This window comes from Aethalodelphis obliquidens, unplaced genomic scaffold (genome assembly GCF_003676395.1).
Source record: "Aethalodelphis obliquidens isolate GAN/ISIS:26980383/991018 unplaced genomic scaffold, ASM367639v1 scaffold17, whole genome shotgun sequence".
Lineage (NCBI taxonomy): Eukaryota > Metazoa > Chordata > Mammalia > Artiodactyla > Delphinidae > Aethalodelphis > Aethalodelphis obliquidens.
The window spans coordinates 7,264,438-7,280,214 of record NW_020837961.1 but is presented as its reverse complement, the minus strand read 5'-3'; the positions used below and the strand labels follow the sequence as shown (position 1 = coordinate 7,280,214).

Here is a 15,777-nt window from a genome sequence, read left to right as displayed (position 1 = left end):
AAGTTCAACTGTCCTTTATTCCTTTTCCTCCTCTGAGTATTTTTCGAACACTGACTTACAGGTTCTCCTGAGTAACTAGCATTGGACCATGTGAGGCAGAAATGCAGTTATCTGATCAGTAACTCTGGGGGGAACGTGTTCATCACCACAGCTAATGAAGCAGCTGAGTTTGCCACACCTGAAATCTCTAACAAGGTGTTTGGGGTAATCAGAAATATTGCCATCTGCTTTGTAGGGGTAGTGTGTACAGACGTAATGAATACCTTATGAGACTAGGACAGGTGACTTTCTAAATAGAATTTTAGTATCCTTTTGTCCTAATGTAATTGGAATAATAGACATTTAAGTGCACAAGTACCTTGAAGGTCACTTCATCCAAACTCATCACTTTACAGAAAAAGAAAATAAGACCTAGAGAAAAGTAAGTGACTTGGGTAGGTCCTGAAATTAGTTAACTTCAAGTGGGAATCAAAGCCCAGGTATTCTGATCCCCAGTCCAATGCTCTTTCCCTTTTTCCCACTTGGCCCTGACACACGTCTCAATTACAGCCATGACCAGCACCCTGCGCATGCATGTCGTTTAGACCGATTCTGCCCTGAAGACAGAGAGATAACCGGGGAGATCAGTGCTAATGAAAGTGGGGATCTGAATCATTTTTGCCAGGGAAGTCTGTGGTACATTCATCTCTTACATGACAAATATATATTTGTTTAGAATATGAATTTGAAAATATGTTTCCATACTGTCGGTGTGGCCCAGGCCCAGCTGTCCACAATCATTTCTTCCCCATGAGTAAATGTTTCCCAACATGGATAAGGCCATGCTGTGGGCTTCTCCTGCAGAAATCTGAACCAAGGGGACTCCTGAGAGGTGCTCCACGATCTGCGGTGTAGGGACCGAGGCAAATCCTCTTCCAACTCCAAGCTGGCCGTCTGAGTTCTGTCCCCACGCAAAAAGCTCACCACCTTGACGTAAACAGAGAAAACGCTGTCTTAGTTAAGTTTAAAATGCAGCAGACATCACCCTAGGACATTATGTGCTATCCATACTATACCATCATGATCTCCTCCATTCAAACTGACAAGACTGCCCAGATCCTCTCATGTCTGGGTCAGAAAAACCAGAACCTTCACTTTAGCAATGACAGTTACAATTCCTTACCTCTTACCTCAAAGGGTAGTGCTATGAACTGAATGTCTGTGTCCCCCCAAAACTCCTACGTTGAAATCCTAACCCTCAGTGTGACGGTATTAGGAGGTGAGGCCTTTGGGCGGTGACTAGAATTAGATGAGATGGCGAGGTGGGGGGCACTCATGAATGGGGTTAACGCCCTCACAAATGGGTCCCCAGAGAGCTCCCTCGTCCTCTCCACCTGTTAGAAAACTGGCCCTCAGTAGACACCGAACCTGCTGGAACCCTGACTTTGCACTTCTACCTCCAGAACCGTGAGAAATAGATTTCTGTTGTTTAAGCCACCCAGTCTATTTTTGTCATAGCAGCCCGAACGGACAAAGAATAAAGCTATCTGAATATATTATAATCAAATTCAAGAAACACTTATGTTAAAAATCCCACAGGATGGGCCCATGAAAGATAGAAACATTCTACATTTGGGAAAATAAAACCTAAAACTACTTTTCTTTCTTTCCCTCTCCCAAGTGCCTTAAGATGCCAAATAAATACCTTAAAAATACATTGAAAACGGCAGCACAGTATTTTGAAAGAGTGAGCATCTTCTTCCATTAATTGAATATATGGAACATATTTTTATTTTACTTATTTATTTAAAAAATTTTTATTGGAGTATAGTTGATTCACAATGTTGTGCTAGTTTCAGGTGTACAGCAAAGTGAGTCAGTCATACCTATACACACTGGATCATGTTTTTAAAGAAAAGTTCTTAGATATTATCTAATAGAGACGACAGTATCTAATGGGGTCTAAAAGAATATATCGGAGATTTAATCTTTACTGAGCAGGACCTGGTGGGAGACAGAGGTTTTCCTTCAAACGTAATTATCACATGCCTATCAGCCACCAGGAATATTATGATACGACTAAGAACGATCAGTAGTTCCCTTTCTTGCTTTCCCAACTTTCATTCTTCCTAGATTGTGATTTACCAATTACAAACCCTGAACAACCCCTTCGCCCCACATCCCTAGATCCTGGGCTTCTTGAAGGCACAGTGTGTCTGTCTCATCTTCACAACCTCAACATGGTAGATACTCAAACTGAAAGATCTGTTCATAAATGGATGAACTCAAACAACCAGTTTTTTCCAATACAAGTTTTATACACTCAAACCTTAGCAGGGCCTTCGGTACAGGTCAAATACTTGATTACTTACTTCCCTTGAATTCCAGCTTTCATTCAGTTTATGTTTATATCTGTCCTACGTATTTAAAACATTTCCTTGATCCTGAATTCCCCCCTCTATCGCCTTCCTGTCTTAATTAGGTCAAGTTTCTTCAGGAAATACTCCATATTCACTACTTCCCTTCCCTACCATTATGGTATCTGATAAGAAACAGGAAGTAATAAAGGGCTGGGGAGAATCTCTGAATTCAAAAGGTAATGTTAAAACACGTCAGAGGTCTGCAAACTGGTCATAAAAGCAGACCCAAGGGATTCTGAGCTCCCATCATGGGAGCTGGAAGAGCACTAGGAAAAGGGAAGAAAGTTCTGGAAAAGGGTGGACCATGCCTGGTCCTGCTTCCAGAGAGGAGATTTTGATTATTCAGAATATTTTCACTGTTTCATATTTGAAAAATAAAAAAACATGGAACTTCTGAAATAAAGCTCTAGGCCCAAGAGGTAGCCCAGGTTCCATGTCACCAAACCAAACTTTCATGCCCCTGTAAATGCTCTGCTTGACCAGAAACACAGCATATGCAGTCAGCCAATCCCCAAGCACCAAGTCGACGCTGCGGTCTACACTGATTTCCTTGTTCCTTGATCTTTCTAAATGTCAGCCACGCAACCTTAGCCGATCACGCCCGGTTTCCGCGTTGAGGCTTCTGACACTAAACTCGCCCTTGCCCGAAACCCCTCGGGAAGACTGTTCCACTGCTTGTGAAGCCCTGTACACTCTCAATCCATGGGTTCTTTTCCCTTAAATAAAGGACATCAAACTCGTTACCAAATTGTTTTAGTTTTGTCCTTTGACAGAAGAAAAGGTAGGAATAGTAATTATGAAAACCTGAAGATTTTATAGGTTCAAGAATTCTAATTTTGTATCTCCTTTAGTAGTGCTCTAGACCATATCACATTCAAAACCATACTTCTGTCCTCTTACAAAGTGAAGCACATACATTCTACTAGTTCTATACACACACACATTCGCTCCCTCTAAGAAACAATTAATATTTCAGAAAAGTACCTTTTGAGAGTGCAAGCGAATGATAATCTCCGCATGTGATCTGAATTATATTATTTTTTTCTTGTAAAATGCACTGAAACCTGATGAAAGAAAATGTTTTATATTGATCACATAATGGAAGTCACAACATTGATGTAAGAATTATTAACTGTATTTAATTAGGACTGAAGCTCAAAACATTAAATTTACTGCTTCACATTCAGCACATCTAAAATTATTATAATAATAACATGCTTTAATTAGTGGCTTAAAAAGAAAATAATGTGCATTACAAAACTGTGGTAAGATGATTCTAAGACACTTTTGCAAACAATAATTTTATGATGCAGGAATAATACAAGATGAAAATAACTTCTAATTCACATGATCTACTAGTAAAAAGTCTCACAAATCATTCCATGATAATTCATTTTTTCCCAAGGTTGAAAACTATTTCTGTAAATATAACTTATAGTATCATTATGAGGGTTAAATGAGTTAATGAATGTGCAAGTCCAGTTTGGGGCTACGTGGACTAAGCAATCATTTCCTTTAAATGCCAAAGCAACACATGGTGCATGCAATGGGAAACATAAATTGATTTCTAGTTCATTGATAGAATTCACCATTTACTTAAGATGTCACTGTATAAAGCAGGCGACAAGGATCATATAAAGTAACATCTTCCAACAAAAATTATGATTGCCTTTTGAGTAAAATTTAAATAATTTTTAATAAAAGAAAAAACCTTCCTTACCTTGCATGTTTTATGCTATAGTTGTACTCAAATGGTTTTCCATCTGAGGAGAGAACCAGCATGTGCTCTGCTCCTTGGTCCATGGAATGTATCTTCATTTTTTTCCCTAACTTAATGCACTCTGCAGAGCAAATCCAACCAGGAGCTGTCACCATTCTGTTACCCACTATTATTATGCATTTCATCATAATACACTTAAAACACCTGGGAAAAGTTTGCTTTTAGATTCCTATTCAAGAAGTTCAGAAAGAGAAACTAAATTTGAAGAGCTAGAAATGAAAAAGGCTGTTAAGAAAATATACCTTAATTTTTGGACAACACAACTCTTTTTTTTTTTTTTTTTTTTTTGGTACGCGGGCCTCTCACTGTTGTGACCTCTCCCGTTGCGGAGCACAGGCTCCGGACGCGCATGCTCAGCGGCCATGGCTCACGGGCCCAGCGGCTCCGTGGCATGTGAGATCTTCCCGGACCGGGGCACGAACCCGTGTCCCCTGCATCGGCAGGTGGACTCCCAACCACTGCGCCACCAGGGAAGCCCCCACAACTAATTTAAAAAGTAAATATATTGTGTATTCTTTCCAAAAACAAAACAAATAACAATAATAAACCCCCCCTGACGCTCCATCTAGAAGCCAAGGCCTATATTCTTAAAAGGAGACATTTGGTTTGGGGGGACGATTTTTAAAAAGGATGTTGTTAAAAGAATTGTTATTGGCATTAGTGCATATTTAGCCCTTTATAAAAGTTAAAGATTTAAAACTGTCCACTATGCCATTTACTCTTATTTAATTTGTTCACAAAAAGTAGGATAGATTTGGGACCCTGTTTCAGTTTTCAGTTCTAACGAAAAAAAATTTATTCATGTAAAAATATCAAAGCACAAACGACTTCATAATAAAAATGCTAAGAGAACCAAAACAGTTTGGTAATAAAGAAGAAATCGCCCAACAGACTAAAGTTTTTTAGAGACCCAGCATTTCAAATCAGTTGAAAAAAAGGAGGGTTTATTCAAAAAAAGGTATTGGGACATTCGGCTAGCCAGTTTGGAGAAACAAATCAATCTAGATCCCCCTACTTCATTCCTTAAGTCAAAATAATTTCCAAGTGTATCAAAAATTTTAGGTTTAAAAGTAAAATCTTAAAATTTGTATAAAGATGAGAACATTAAAAAAAGAAATAGGATTGTGAATGGCTTTCTAACATAACACAAAATGCATAAGCCTCCGTAAAATATTGATGAAGTAGACAATAAAATAACCTTTGCTAAAAGCAAGTCGGGGAAAATTTTACAACATATATGACCGACAAAAAGCTCCTCTAACTCAATATTCAAAAACTCTTCGAAATAAATACGAAAAAGATGACAACTCAATATTTTCTTTTTTTTTTTTTTTTGTGGTACGCGGGCCTCTCACTGCTGTGGCCTCTCCCGTTGCGGAGCACAGGCTCCGGACGCGCAGGCTCAGCGGCCATGGCTCACGGGCCCAGCCGCTCCGTGGCATGTAGGATCCTCCCGGACCGGGGCACGAACCCGTGTCCCCTGCATCGGCAGGCGGACTCGCAACCACTGCGCCACCAGGGAAGCCCGACAACTCAATTTTTTAAAAAGCCAGGCAAAGATATAAATGAACAGGCAGTTCACCAAAAAGAAATGCGAATGACCCACAGAAAAAAAAACCTCGACTCCGCTCAAGTTAAAAGTAAAACGAACAAAAGTAAAATATCATGTTCTTCACTCAACAGAAGGGCAAATTTTTCAGTTAAGTGTGTGGCCATTTGCTTTCCCGCCCACCTGTAGAATGGGAGCTACGGACACCGGACCTAATCTCTACAGAGTTTACCACGGAGAAGTGCAACTGAAAGCACTCTTTAAAATGCCTGCAAACAACGTCACTGAGAACAAGATAACGCGAAAGACGTTCTCCAAAGACTCCAAATAGGAGCGGACCGAAAAAGGGGTCAGTGAGAAACACACTTGGAACAGAAACCAACGACAGAAGAGGGCTGGCTGAGATTAAGATGCTGCCGGTACACTCCCTCCGTGCGATTGGCGGACGCAGCCGACTACTCCTCGCCACCACCCCGCCAAACTCCACGCCCACCGGGCTCGGGGCGGGGAGAGCGCAGGGATGCTGCACGAGCCAAGCGCGAAAAGCCCCCGGGCCGAAGCGCGTCTGCTGCCTCCGCCGACCGCTGCGGCGTCGGGTCCCCTTCTGAATGTCCTTCGCGGTGAGAGAAGGACTGCACACCCACAAGTCGGGCCACTCTTTAGAGAAGCGTCCCTGCTGGCCCCGACCGCGACTCCGACCCCGGCAGCCCACCGCACTCACACCCCCAGCCCGCGGCGGGAGGGCCGAGCGGGCGCTGCGCCGCCCCACTCACTCGGCTTCCTGGCGCCGTCGCTCCCCGCCGGCAGCTGGTGGACCTCGACGCCGGCGCCGCCGCGCTCCAGCACAGCCAGGCGTTCGCGCGTGCAGCACATCTGGCGCGTCGCCTCGGTCCTCCGGGACAGCGCGCTGCGGAGCGGGTCGGCGCTGGGGAAGAGCCAGAGCTTCGCACCCCGCAGCTCCGCGGGCCGGGACGCGGGGACTAGCCCGGGCGCCAAGCGCGCGCCGCCGCCGGCCCGCGACCTCCTCGATGGCCTCCGCTCCATCACTGTTTTCCCGGGCTCCACGGCAGTGCCTCCGCTCTCCAGACCTTCGGAAGAGACCGAGCTGTGGCGAGGCAAGGAATGGGGGAGACGGCCGCTGCGAGAGCGCCCACGGGCCACGAAACGTCGCGGTGCGGAGGCGGAACGAGCGCAACGCACGACGGCGTCGAGGACCCGCAGCCTCCCTACCCCGCCCCTGCCCCGACGCCGGGCTTCCAATGTGCTGTTTGGGGGCGGAGCCGGCAGTGTCAGAGAGAATCGAAACTGCCTTTTTTTTTTTTAAAGTGGGCGGAATCGAAAAGGAAAAGTTAAAGGGAAACTCTATGACTCACGACTGGCTTGGACGGTGGCCAGAGTAAACAGGAAGCTGGCCGGTGAAGAGGTGGGTGGGCAGGGCTGAGAAGGTGTCCTCGGGCGGGCAGTAGCCACCTGAACTGGACAAGGTGGCCTTCGAAGAAACACTGCAATTCCACTAGGAGGAGCCCTGACACAGACGGACGTGCAGAATTTCCAGAAACTATGGTGGCCCGGAGAGCTGAAAGTTGTTAAGCATTCTGTTAGGGGCTCTGCCGCAGTCTTGTGGTGAAACTAGTGCCGTGCCGTACCGTACCACGGCCCACGCTGCGATCCCTGCAACCACTGATCTGCTGTCAATAAATCTTTGCCTTTTCTAGAGTTTCTTAGGAATGGACTCAAACTTGTGCAGTCTTTTGTGTCTGACTTTTTTCACTTAGCATAAGGCTTTTGAGATTCATCCTGTAGTGTTTCATCAGTAGTTCCCTCTTTGTTATTGAGTGGTATTCTATTATATGGATATACCACAATTTCTTTATCCATTTACCAATAGGCAGGCTTTTCAGTCCTTTCCGGTTTGTGCCCACAGAGAATAGAAGTGCTGTGAACACTGTGAACAAGTCTTTGAGTGGATAAATGTTTTCATTTCTTTGGGGTAAATACCTAAAAATGGAATTGCTGTGTCATATGGTAAGTACATGAATATCATTTTAAGAAACTACCAAACTTTTCTAAAGTGCTATACTATTTTGCATTCCATCCAGCAGTTTATGGGAGCTCCAGTCCCTCTGTATCCTTGCCGACATTTGGTTTGGTCAGTCTTTTTAATTTTAGCAATTCAGGTAGTCTAGAGTACTATCTTATCGCAGTTTTAATTTCCATTTCCCTAACGATTAATGATATTTAGCATTTTTTCAGGTGCTTATTAGTGCTGATCTCTGTCTCTTATTTGGTGGTCTGTTCATATCTTTTGCCCATTTATTCGATTGCTTATTATCTAAGGGTTTTTTATATGTATAACAGAGTTCTTTTTTAATATTTATTTATTATTTTATTTGGCTGTGCTGGGTCTTAGTTGCTGCACATGGGATCTTCCTTGCAGCTTGCAGGATCTTCAGTTGCAGCATGTGGGATCTAGTTCCCTGACCAGGGATCAAACCAGGGCCCCCTGCATTGGGAGCGTGGAGTCTTAACCACTGGACCATCAGGGAAGTCCCTGTAATACAACTCTTTATGTTACATATAAAGTCCTTTATTAGACATATGTTTTGAAATGTTTCCTACCAGTCTGTGGCTTGCCTTTTGATTTTATTAAAAATGTCATTTGAACTAACACAATATTGTAAAGCAACTATACTTCAATTTAAAAAAAGCTATGATAAAACTAAAACAAAAAAATAAAATTACATGAAAAAATGTCATTTGAAGAGCTTAAGTTTTAATTTTGATGCAGTTTATTCATTTTTTCTTCTTTATCCATTTTTGTTTTTCTCTTACATAGTTCATGCCTTTTTTGTCTTACTTAAGAAACCTTTGCTTGACCCAAGGTAACAAAGATTTTCTTATATGTTATCTTCTAGAAGTTTTATAGCTTTAGGTCTTTGTTACATTTCAAATGAATTATTCTTTATGATGTGAGGTAAGGGAAGAGGTTCATTTTTTTATTCTTATGGATTTCCAACTGTTCCAGTTTGGAACAGTTCCACTGAATTGCCTTGGCGTCTTTGTCAAAACTGTTGGCTATATGTGATTTGATTTACTTCTGGACTTTTTATTGTGTTCCATTATCTGTATGTTCATTTTTAAAAAAAATAAATTTATTTATTTTTGACAGTGTTGGGTCTTTGTTGCTGCATGCAGCCTTTCTCTAGTTGCGACGAGCGGGGGCTACTCTTCGTTGTGGTGCGTGAGCTTCTCATTGCGGTGGCTTCGCTTATTGAGGAGCATGGGCTCTAGGTGCGTGGGCTTCAGTAGTGGTGGCACGCGGGCTTCAGTAGTTGTGGTTTGCGGGCTCTAGAGTGCAGGCTCAGTAGTCGTGGTGCACGGGTTTAGTTGCTCCGTGGCATGTGGGATCTTCCCAGACCAGGGCTCGAACCCATGTACTCCGCATTGGCAGGTGGATTCTTAACCACTGCACCACCAGGGAAGTCCTGTATGTCCATTTTTACTCCAGTACCACACTGCCTTGATTACTGTAGATTCTAATTAAGTCTCAAAATCGGTTCACTCAACTGTTCCACCACGGTCCTTCTTCAATGTTGTTTTGCCTATTTTAGGTCCTTTGCATTTCCATATACACTTTAAGATCAGTTTATCAATTTCTACAAAACAGACTGCAAGGATTTTGAAATTGCACTAAATTAGATCAGTTTCAGAAGAACTGACATGCTGATAATATTGATTCTTCTGTCCATGAGCATGTCTCTCTCCATTAATTTAAAGCTTCTTTAATCTCATTCAGCAATATTTTCAAGTTTTCAGGGAACAGTCGAACATATTTTATTAAATTTATCCTTAGTATTTCTTATTTTTTGATGATATTGCAAATGGTACTTTAAAAAAATTCAGTGTATGATTGTTGTGAGTATATATATAAATGCAATTGATTTTTGCATTGACCTTGGATCCTGACACCTTTCTATATTTACTTAATAGTTCTAGTAGTTTTTTTGTATGGATCCCTTTGAATAGCCTACGGATACCCATGTAATTTATAAATAAGATAGCTTTACTGTTTCCTTTCTAATCATTATGCCCTTTCTGTTTTTTAGTTTGCCTTATTGTGTGGACTAAGTACATCTAGTACAATGTTGAACAGAAGCGATGACAGACATCTTGGCCTTGTTCCCAATTTTAGTAGGAAAGCATTTGGTCTTTCACCATTAAGTATGAAGTAATCAGGTTGAGGAAGTTCCTAGTTTTCCAAGAGTATTCATCCTGCATGAGTGGCTATTCATCCTGCACGAGTGGCTGTTGAATTTTGTCAGTATTATTCTACCTCTATTGAGGTAATGATGTGATTGTTTTTTCTATTATAGTGAAATATAATGGATTTTCAAATGCATTTCTGGACTAAATCCCAGTTGGTCACAAGGTAGTATCCTTTTTATATTTTATTGGGTGTTTGACACGTTAAAACTTTGTAGAAGATTTTTGTATCTGTTCATATGAGAGATACATGTAGTTTTCTTTGCCTGTAATGTCTTTATCTGGTTTTGGTATTAGGGTAACGCTGGCAACAGAGAATTAATTGGGAAGTGTTCTCACTACCTTTATTTTCCGAAAGAGTATATAAAGAATTGGTACTATCTCTTCTTCATATGTTTAGTACAGTTCACCCATTTGCACAGAAAAAGTAACGTTGGAGTTGAAAGGCCTGAAAAACACAACCCAAAAGTCAGGGGCCTAAGGATCCCTAAGATTTAGAAGTTACCTTTTCCCTTAAAATTCAAATAGAATACATCTGGGCCTTCATTGCATTTATTGTAGAAACTAGATCTATCCAAAATAGCTATGGGGATTTGCCGGGGGCTTATGTTTCTACTAACCACCTTACCTTCTAGTGTCCTTGGTGCAGTCTCTATGTCTGTTCTGTCTGTCCTCAGATGCCTGCCCTCTTTCCACATCAGCACCCCAGTAGGAACTTCACCCCATAGCTTCCTTTCCCAAAGTACCACTGACACAAGGCTTCTGTGTGTGGTTTGGGATGACAGGCATTTATAGAATAGCTTACAGTTTAAAATTTAATATGAGATGGAAATGGCCCACAAAATTCATTTCCACCATACTTATATCTCTCCTTTAATTCATTCTATACCATGATGCTGAAAACATATTTCATGTTCTTCATTTTTGTCCAACTGTAATTAAATGGGAGTTCCTTGTTGGGCTTATTAGCCTTTAACCAAAATAAAGAATGCTTCTTGGAACACAGCAATGAGCATAAGTCATTATTCATTAAATTAATAAATCCCTTAACATTTAGATTTTTCAAATAGATTGTTTGGCTAAAATCAAAACTCTGGAGACATTCCAGAATATAAAAATATATATCTATGTGCCTCAAAAACATGTTGAATTAGTTTATAGTTTTATTTTTTTGAACTTCAGCATGTCTTTCATATTTGCAGACAGTGTTTATTAGATGTACAATTTTTTTTTTTTTTTTTAAGGCGGGCCTCTCACTGTTGTGGCCTCTCCTGCTGCGGAGCACAGGCTCCGGACGCGCAGGCTCAGCGGCCATGGCTCACGGGCCCAGCCGCTCCGCGGCATGTGGGATCTTCCCAGACCGGGGCACGAACCCGCGTCCCCTGCATCGGCAGGTGGACTCAACCACTGCGCCACCAGGGAAGCCCCCTAGATGTACAGTTTTTTAAAAATATCTGTTAGCTTTTAACATGTAGTATATTTTTAAATGATAATTATTGTTCAGGAAATAATTCAGTAAAAAGCAAGCATTCTCATAGCAAGTTTAAGGATCAGGAAATGTTGATTCATTAAAAATGTTATCCTTGACTCATCATGTTATTGTTTATCCCAGCATTTGTCAACTTATTCTAACTAAAATCCGTCAACACTTTGTACTAAGAAGAACGGAAGGATCGAAGGGTGAGAGAACCTGAGATCTGAGCCTCTCAAAGGTCACTATCACTCTGTGACCGTGGGTGACATAAATCCTTTGTTGCTGTTGATGGCTACTTGAACTGCTTCCTCCATTCTTTCCATTGTAGAATATTTAGGGAGGTCCACAATATTATGACATGTCAGTGATATTGAGAAATCTCTTTCACTGAAAGTTTCAGGACAGCAAAATAGGATTCCCACCTTCCGTATGCTTTTTACATGCAGCCTTTCATTTCCTGTAAGAAAAACTAAAAAGAAATAAACTTTGGTTAAGAGAGTTCACAGGAAGAGCAAAACTTAAAATGAAAAGGAAGAAATCAGTCACTTCACTCAACAAATATGTATTGGGTCCCCTTGTGCAAAGAGAGCTACATGGGACCATGTGGAGTGAAAAAAAATCATGACATTTGGTCTTGGTCCTTGATCTAGTGAGTTCATGATCTAGTTGAGGGGAAATTATATACCTGAAAATATAACAGCAAGATACAAGGAAGTTTAGTTTAGCTCAGCTAGGAAGTATGAGGAGCTAACTCAAGGCAGGGAGAGAGGCTGGGGTGACAGGGAAGCTTCAGAGGTCACAGCTGGCTAGTCAGTTCTCAAGGAGATGAGCTGGGTGACCATTCTAGGCAGGGGGAAAAGCCCAAGAAAAAGCCAGGGGTAGGAAAATGTAAGTGAACTCACTGAACGTACAGCCAACAGAACCACTGGACTGGGCTTCCCTGGTAGCGCAGTGGTTAAGAATCCACCTGCCAATGCAGAGGACACAGGTTCGAGCCCTGGTCCGGGAAGATCCCACATGCCACAGAACAACTAAGCCTGTGCACCACAACTACTGATCCTGCACTCTAGAGCCCAAGAGCCACAACTACTGAGCCCGTGTGCCACAACTACTGAAGCCCATGCGCCTAGAGCCCACGCTCCACAACAAGAGAAGCCACCACAATGAGAAGCCCACGCACTGCAACGAAGAGTAGCCCCTGCTCGCCACAACTAGAGAAAGCCCGCGCGCAGCAATGAAGACCCAACACAGCCAAAAATAAATAAATAAAATAAATTAAAAAAAAAAAAAAAAAGAACCACTGGACTGAAGCAAAAGTTTCCCATTAAGAGAGAATATTGGGGCTTCCCTGGTGACGCAGTGGTTGAGAGTCCGCCTGCCGATGCGGGGGACACGGGTTCGTGCCCCGGTCTGGGAAGATCCCACGTGCCGCGGAGCGACTGGGCCCGTGAGCCATGGCCGTTGGGCCTGCGCGTCCGGAGCCTGTGCTCCGCAACGAGAGAGGCCACAACAGTGAGGGGCCCGTGTACCGCAAAAAACAAAAAAAAACAAAAAAAACCCATTAAATCTAAACTATAATCTGGCTTTCATTAGTACTCACAGAAAAACGTATGCCAAGTACTTCTTTAATGTCATCAGCTTCATCATTTAGAACTTCTTATTTCGTTTAAAACATTATATTTATTATTCTTGTAAAATTTCAAAAGAAATAAATGTTCAATGGAAAAAGTTGTGGACAACTTAGAAATGTATAAAATGCCACGTAAATTTCTTCTCCTCCACCTACTCACTCCCTCTTCCTGGAATTAACCTCTATTTATGGTTTAATTGGTAGACCCACTGCTAACACAGACACTGCTGCCCGTGGTGGAAATTATAAGAAGGAGCCCCTTCCTCTAGACAAGTCATTCTCAACCAGGGGTGGTTTTGTCCCCCAGGGAACATTTGGCAAAATCTGGAGACAACTTTGGTTGTTACGACTGAAGGGAGTTTTACTACTGGCATCTAGTGGGTAGCAACCCCATAGGCTGCTAAACATTCCTACGATGTCCAGGTCAGCGCTCCACAACAAAGAATTATCCAGCCCAAAATATCAGTATTGCCAAGGCTCTACACTGTCAGAGCACATGGTGTAAATCTAGCCAGTTTATTCTTCCGCTAACAGTACATGAGAAGAGAGTACTTCCCCCCCATCTGCTGCCAACTCTACATTTTATAAGAAACTTTTAACAGTTGTCAATCTGTAAGCAGAAAAATATCTCATTTGCATTTGCATTTTCTTGATTACTAGAGAGGTTGAGCATATTTTCATTTTATTATATATACACACACATATAGCCACATCTATATCTATATCTATGTCTATGCATCGGAGATATTAATCCTTTGTCTGTCATATGTGTTGCCAGTATTTTCCTCACAGGAGATAGTTTGCCTTTTAACTTAGAACGAGCATTTTTCAAACCTTAAAAAATAAAGTTGATGACAGGCTGATTTATTCAAATAAATGAAATGATTAACTAGGATTTATTTAAAACAAATATAGCATGCATGATTCTCATTAAGAATATCATGTACTATCCAAAGCAACTGTTTCCATCTGGATAAATTCAAGAGACCAGGCCAGAGCTCCGTTTATTGTGCTGGTTGATAATTAAGGGGCATTTGGCTTTTCTCCATTTCTAAATGTTTACTTGATTATAAGTCATGCCAAAATTCAAATTCACCTAAAGAGCATGCACAATTATTGAAACTGAAGACCTTGTCTGTGTGTATAACATTATTTATATTTAAACTACTGAGACTGACTCCATATATAGTCCTAGAAAAGCAATTATATTTACTTACTTCCCCAAAAGAGGACTGAGTTCTTCTAAATCTTCTAATGATGGCTCTTGGTCCAGAAGTTTCTTAAACAGACCCAGTGGGTAAGGGAGGTTGACAATGTTAAAATTGTACAATAGAGTCCACACAGCATCCCAAAGAGGAAATATCTCTTCTTCTCAAACTTAGGGGGGAAAAGGAGAAGGAAAAAAATCCTTAATGTATTATAGATAATCAATAATCCAAAGGGATAATTAGATTAGTAAAAAAAAAAGGTTTGCTTCGCTTTTCTAAAAGTCAGAAATTAGAAACAAAATGGGCTTCAGGAAAATCAAAATTTGAGGTTCTTACACAGGCTATAATACAAAGTGAATTTCTTCCATAAGTTAAAATACAAATTTTAACAGTTCAGGACACTGAATAAATGAATTTGCATTTTGTTACTAATAGCACATCTGGAATATGAAAAAACATGCTCAGATAGCCTTATAAACCAAGGTTTTCACTATTTAATTTTACAGTCTTTGTCTTCAAATTCATGTACAAAAATGACACCAGGAAGAAAGGGTACACCTTATCTACACCTGCAGTGGGCACCAGGCATGTCAGGTGTGTGTCAGAGGAGTGTTCCCCTGTGATGCAGCCTCGACCTAGACGTGCTTACAGGGATAAGCATATGGGTCAGGGAAGGTGACCGAGGCCGTCGACTGTGAGGGTCTGTGGAAAGGAAGGAAAAAGTCCTGATGAAATCTCTTAAATTTGTATAGTGCCCTAAAGTTTTCATGGTGCTTCACACTTTGATATACCTTGTTTTAATCTCACAACAGCTCTGGAAAGCAGGCAGAACAGAAATTATGACAGCTGTTTTATAGGTGAGGAAACTGAAAACTCAGAGAGGCTAAATTACACAGCCATCAGCACTCAAGACTAGAACTCTGGGCTTCTAATCCCACATGACTGCTTCCTTCCCTATCCTACCGTGTTTCTCAACAACTATTACACTTAAAATCAGCAGCCTATAATTTCAAAGAATTGCTGAAGTTCCCAGTGTTTTAGTCTTATCGCTCCATCTACATATATAAAAAGTTTCAAGAGGAAAGAGACTGTGTTACACACTAACTTGAATCTTCTACAATATTTAATACAATGTGGGAACCTCAAGAAACAGTCAGCAAAAGCTTGTTGATTGATAAAAATCCTACCACTGGCACACCTTGGCCATTCCTATCTTTTAGAGGTTCATTCCTTCTCAGAAAGATACAAAACACGGCTTCCCTGGTGGCGCAGTGGTTGAGAGTCCACCTGCCGATGCAGGGGACACAGGTTCGTGCCCCGGTCCGGGAAGATCCCACATGCCGCGGAGTGGCTGGGCCCGTGAGCCATGGCCGCTGAGCCTGCGCGTCCGGAGCCTGTGCTCCGCAACGGGAGAGGCCACAGCAGTGAGAGGCCCCCGTACCGCAAAAAAAAAAAAAAAAAAAAAAAAAAAAAA

The 15,777-nt window shown here is 41.7% G+C and overlaps 2 protein-coding genes across 3 annotated transcripts in view; both read right to left on the bottom strand.

Annotated features, from left to right (window-relative positions):
* HERC5 (HECT and RLD domain containing E3 ubiquitin protein ligase 5) overlaps positions 1 to 6,951 on the bottom strand; it is a 40,891-nt gene extending 33,940 nt beyond the window's left edge. The window contains exons 1-4 of one of the 2 annotated variants that reach the window (XM_027116895.1): positions 6,502 to 6,951; positions 4,120 to 4,240; positions 3,384 to 3,463; positions 745 to 966 (exon numbers count right to left, since the gene is read on the bottom strand). In XM_027116895.1, coding sequence (XP_026972696.1) covers positions 745 to 966; positions 3,384 to 3,463; positions 4,120 to 4,240; positions 6,502 to 6,772 — 694 coding nt within the window. In that variant the 5' untranslated portion in view covers positions 6,773 to 6,951. The remainder of the gene's footprint in view (positions 1 to 744; positions 967 to 3,383; positions 3,464 to 4,119; positions 4,241 to 6,501) is intronic. The other variant, XM_027116896.1, reaches the window with a different exon arrangement.
* A 4,440-nt stretch (positions 6,952 to 11,391) lies between these two features.
* LOC113625975 (putative E3 ubiquitin-protein ligase HERC6) overlaps positions 11,392 to 15,777 on the bottom strand; it is a 44,298-nt gene continuing 39,912 nt past the window's right edge. The window contains 6 exon segments of the mRNA XM_027116949.1: positions 11,392 to 11,934; positions 13,050 to 13,121; positions 13,485 to 13,495; positions 14,313 to 14,427; positions 14,430 to 14,472; positions 15,223 to 15,228. Of these exon segments, the coding sequence (XP_026972750.1) occupies positions 11,711 to 11,934; positions 13,050 to 13,121; positions 13,485 to 13,495; positions 14,313 to 14,427; positions 14,430 to 14,472; positions 15,223 to 15,228 (471 nt within the window). The 3' untranslated portion in view covers positions 11,392 to 11,710.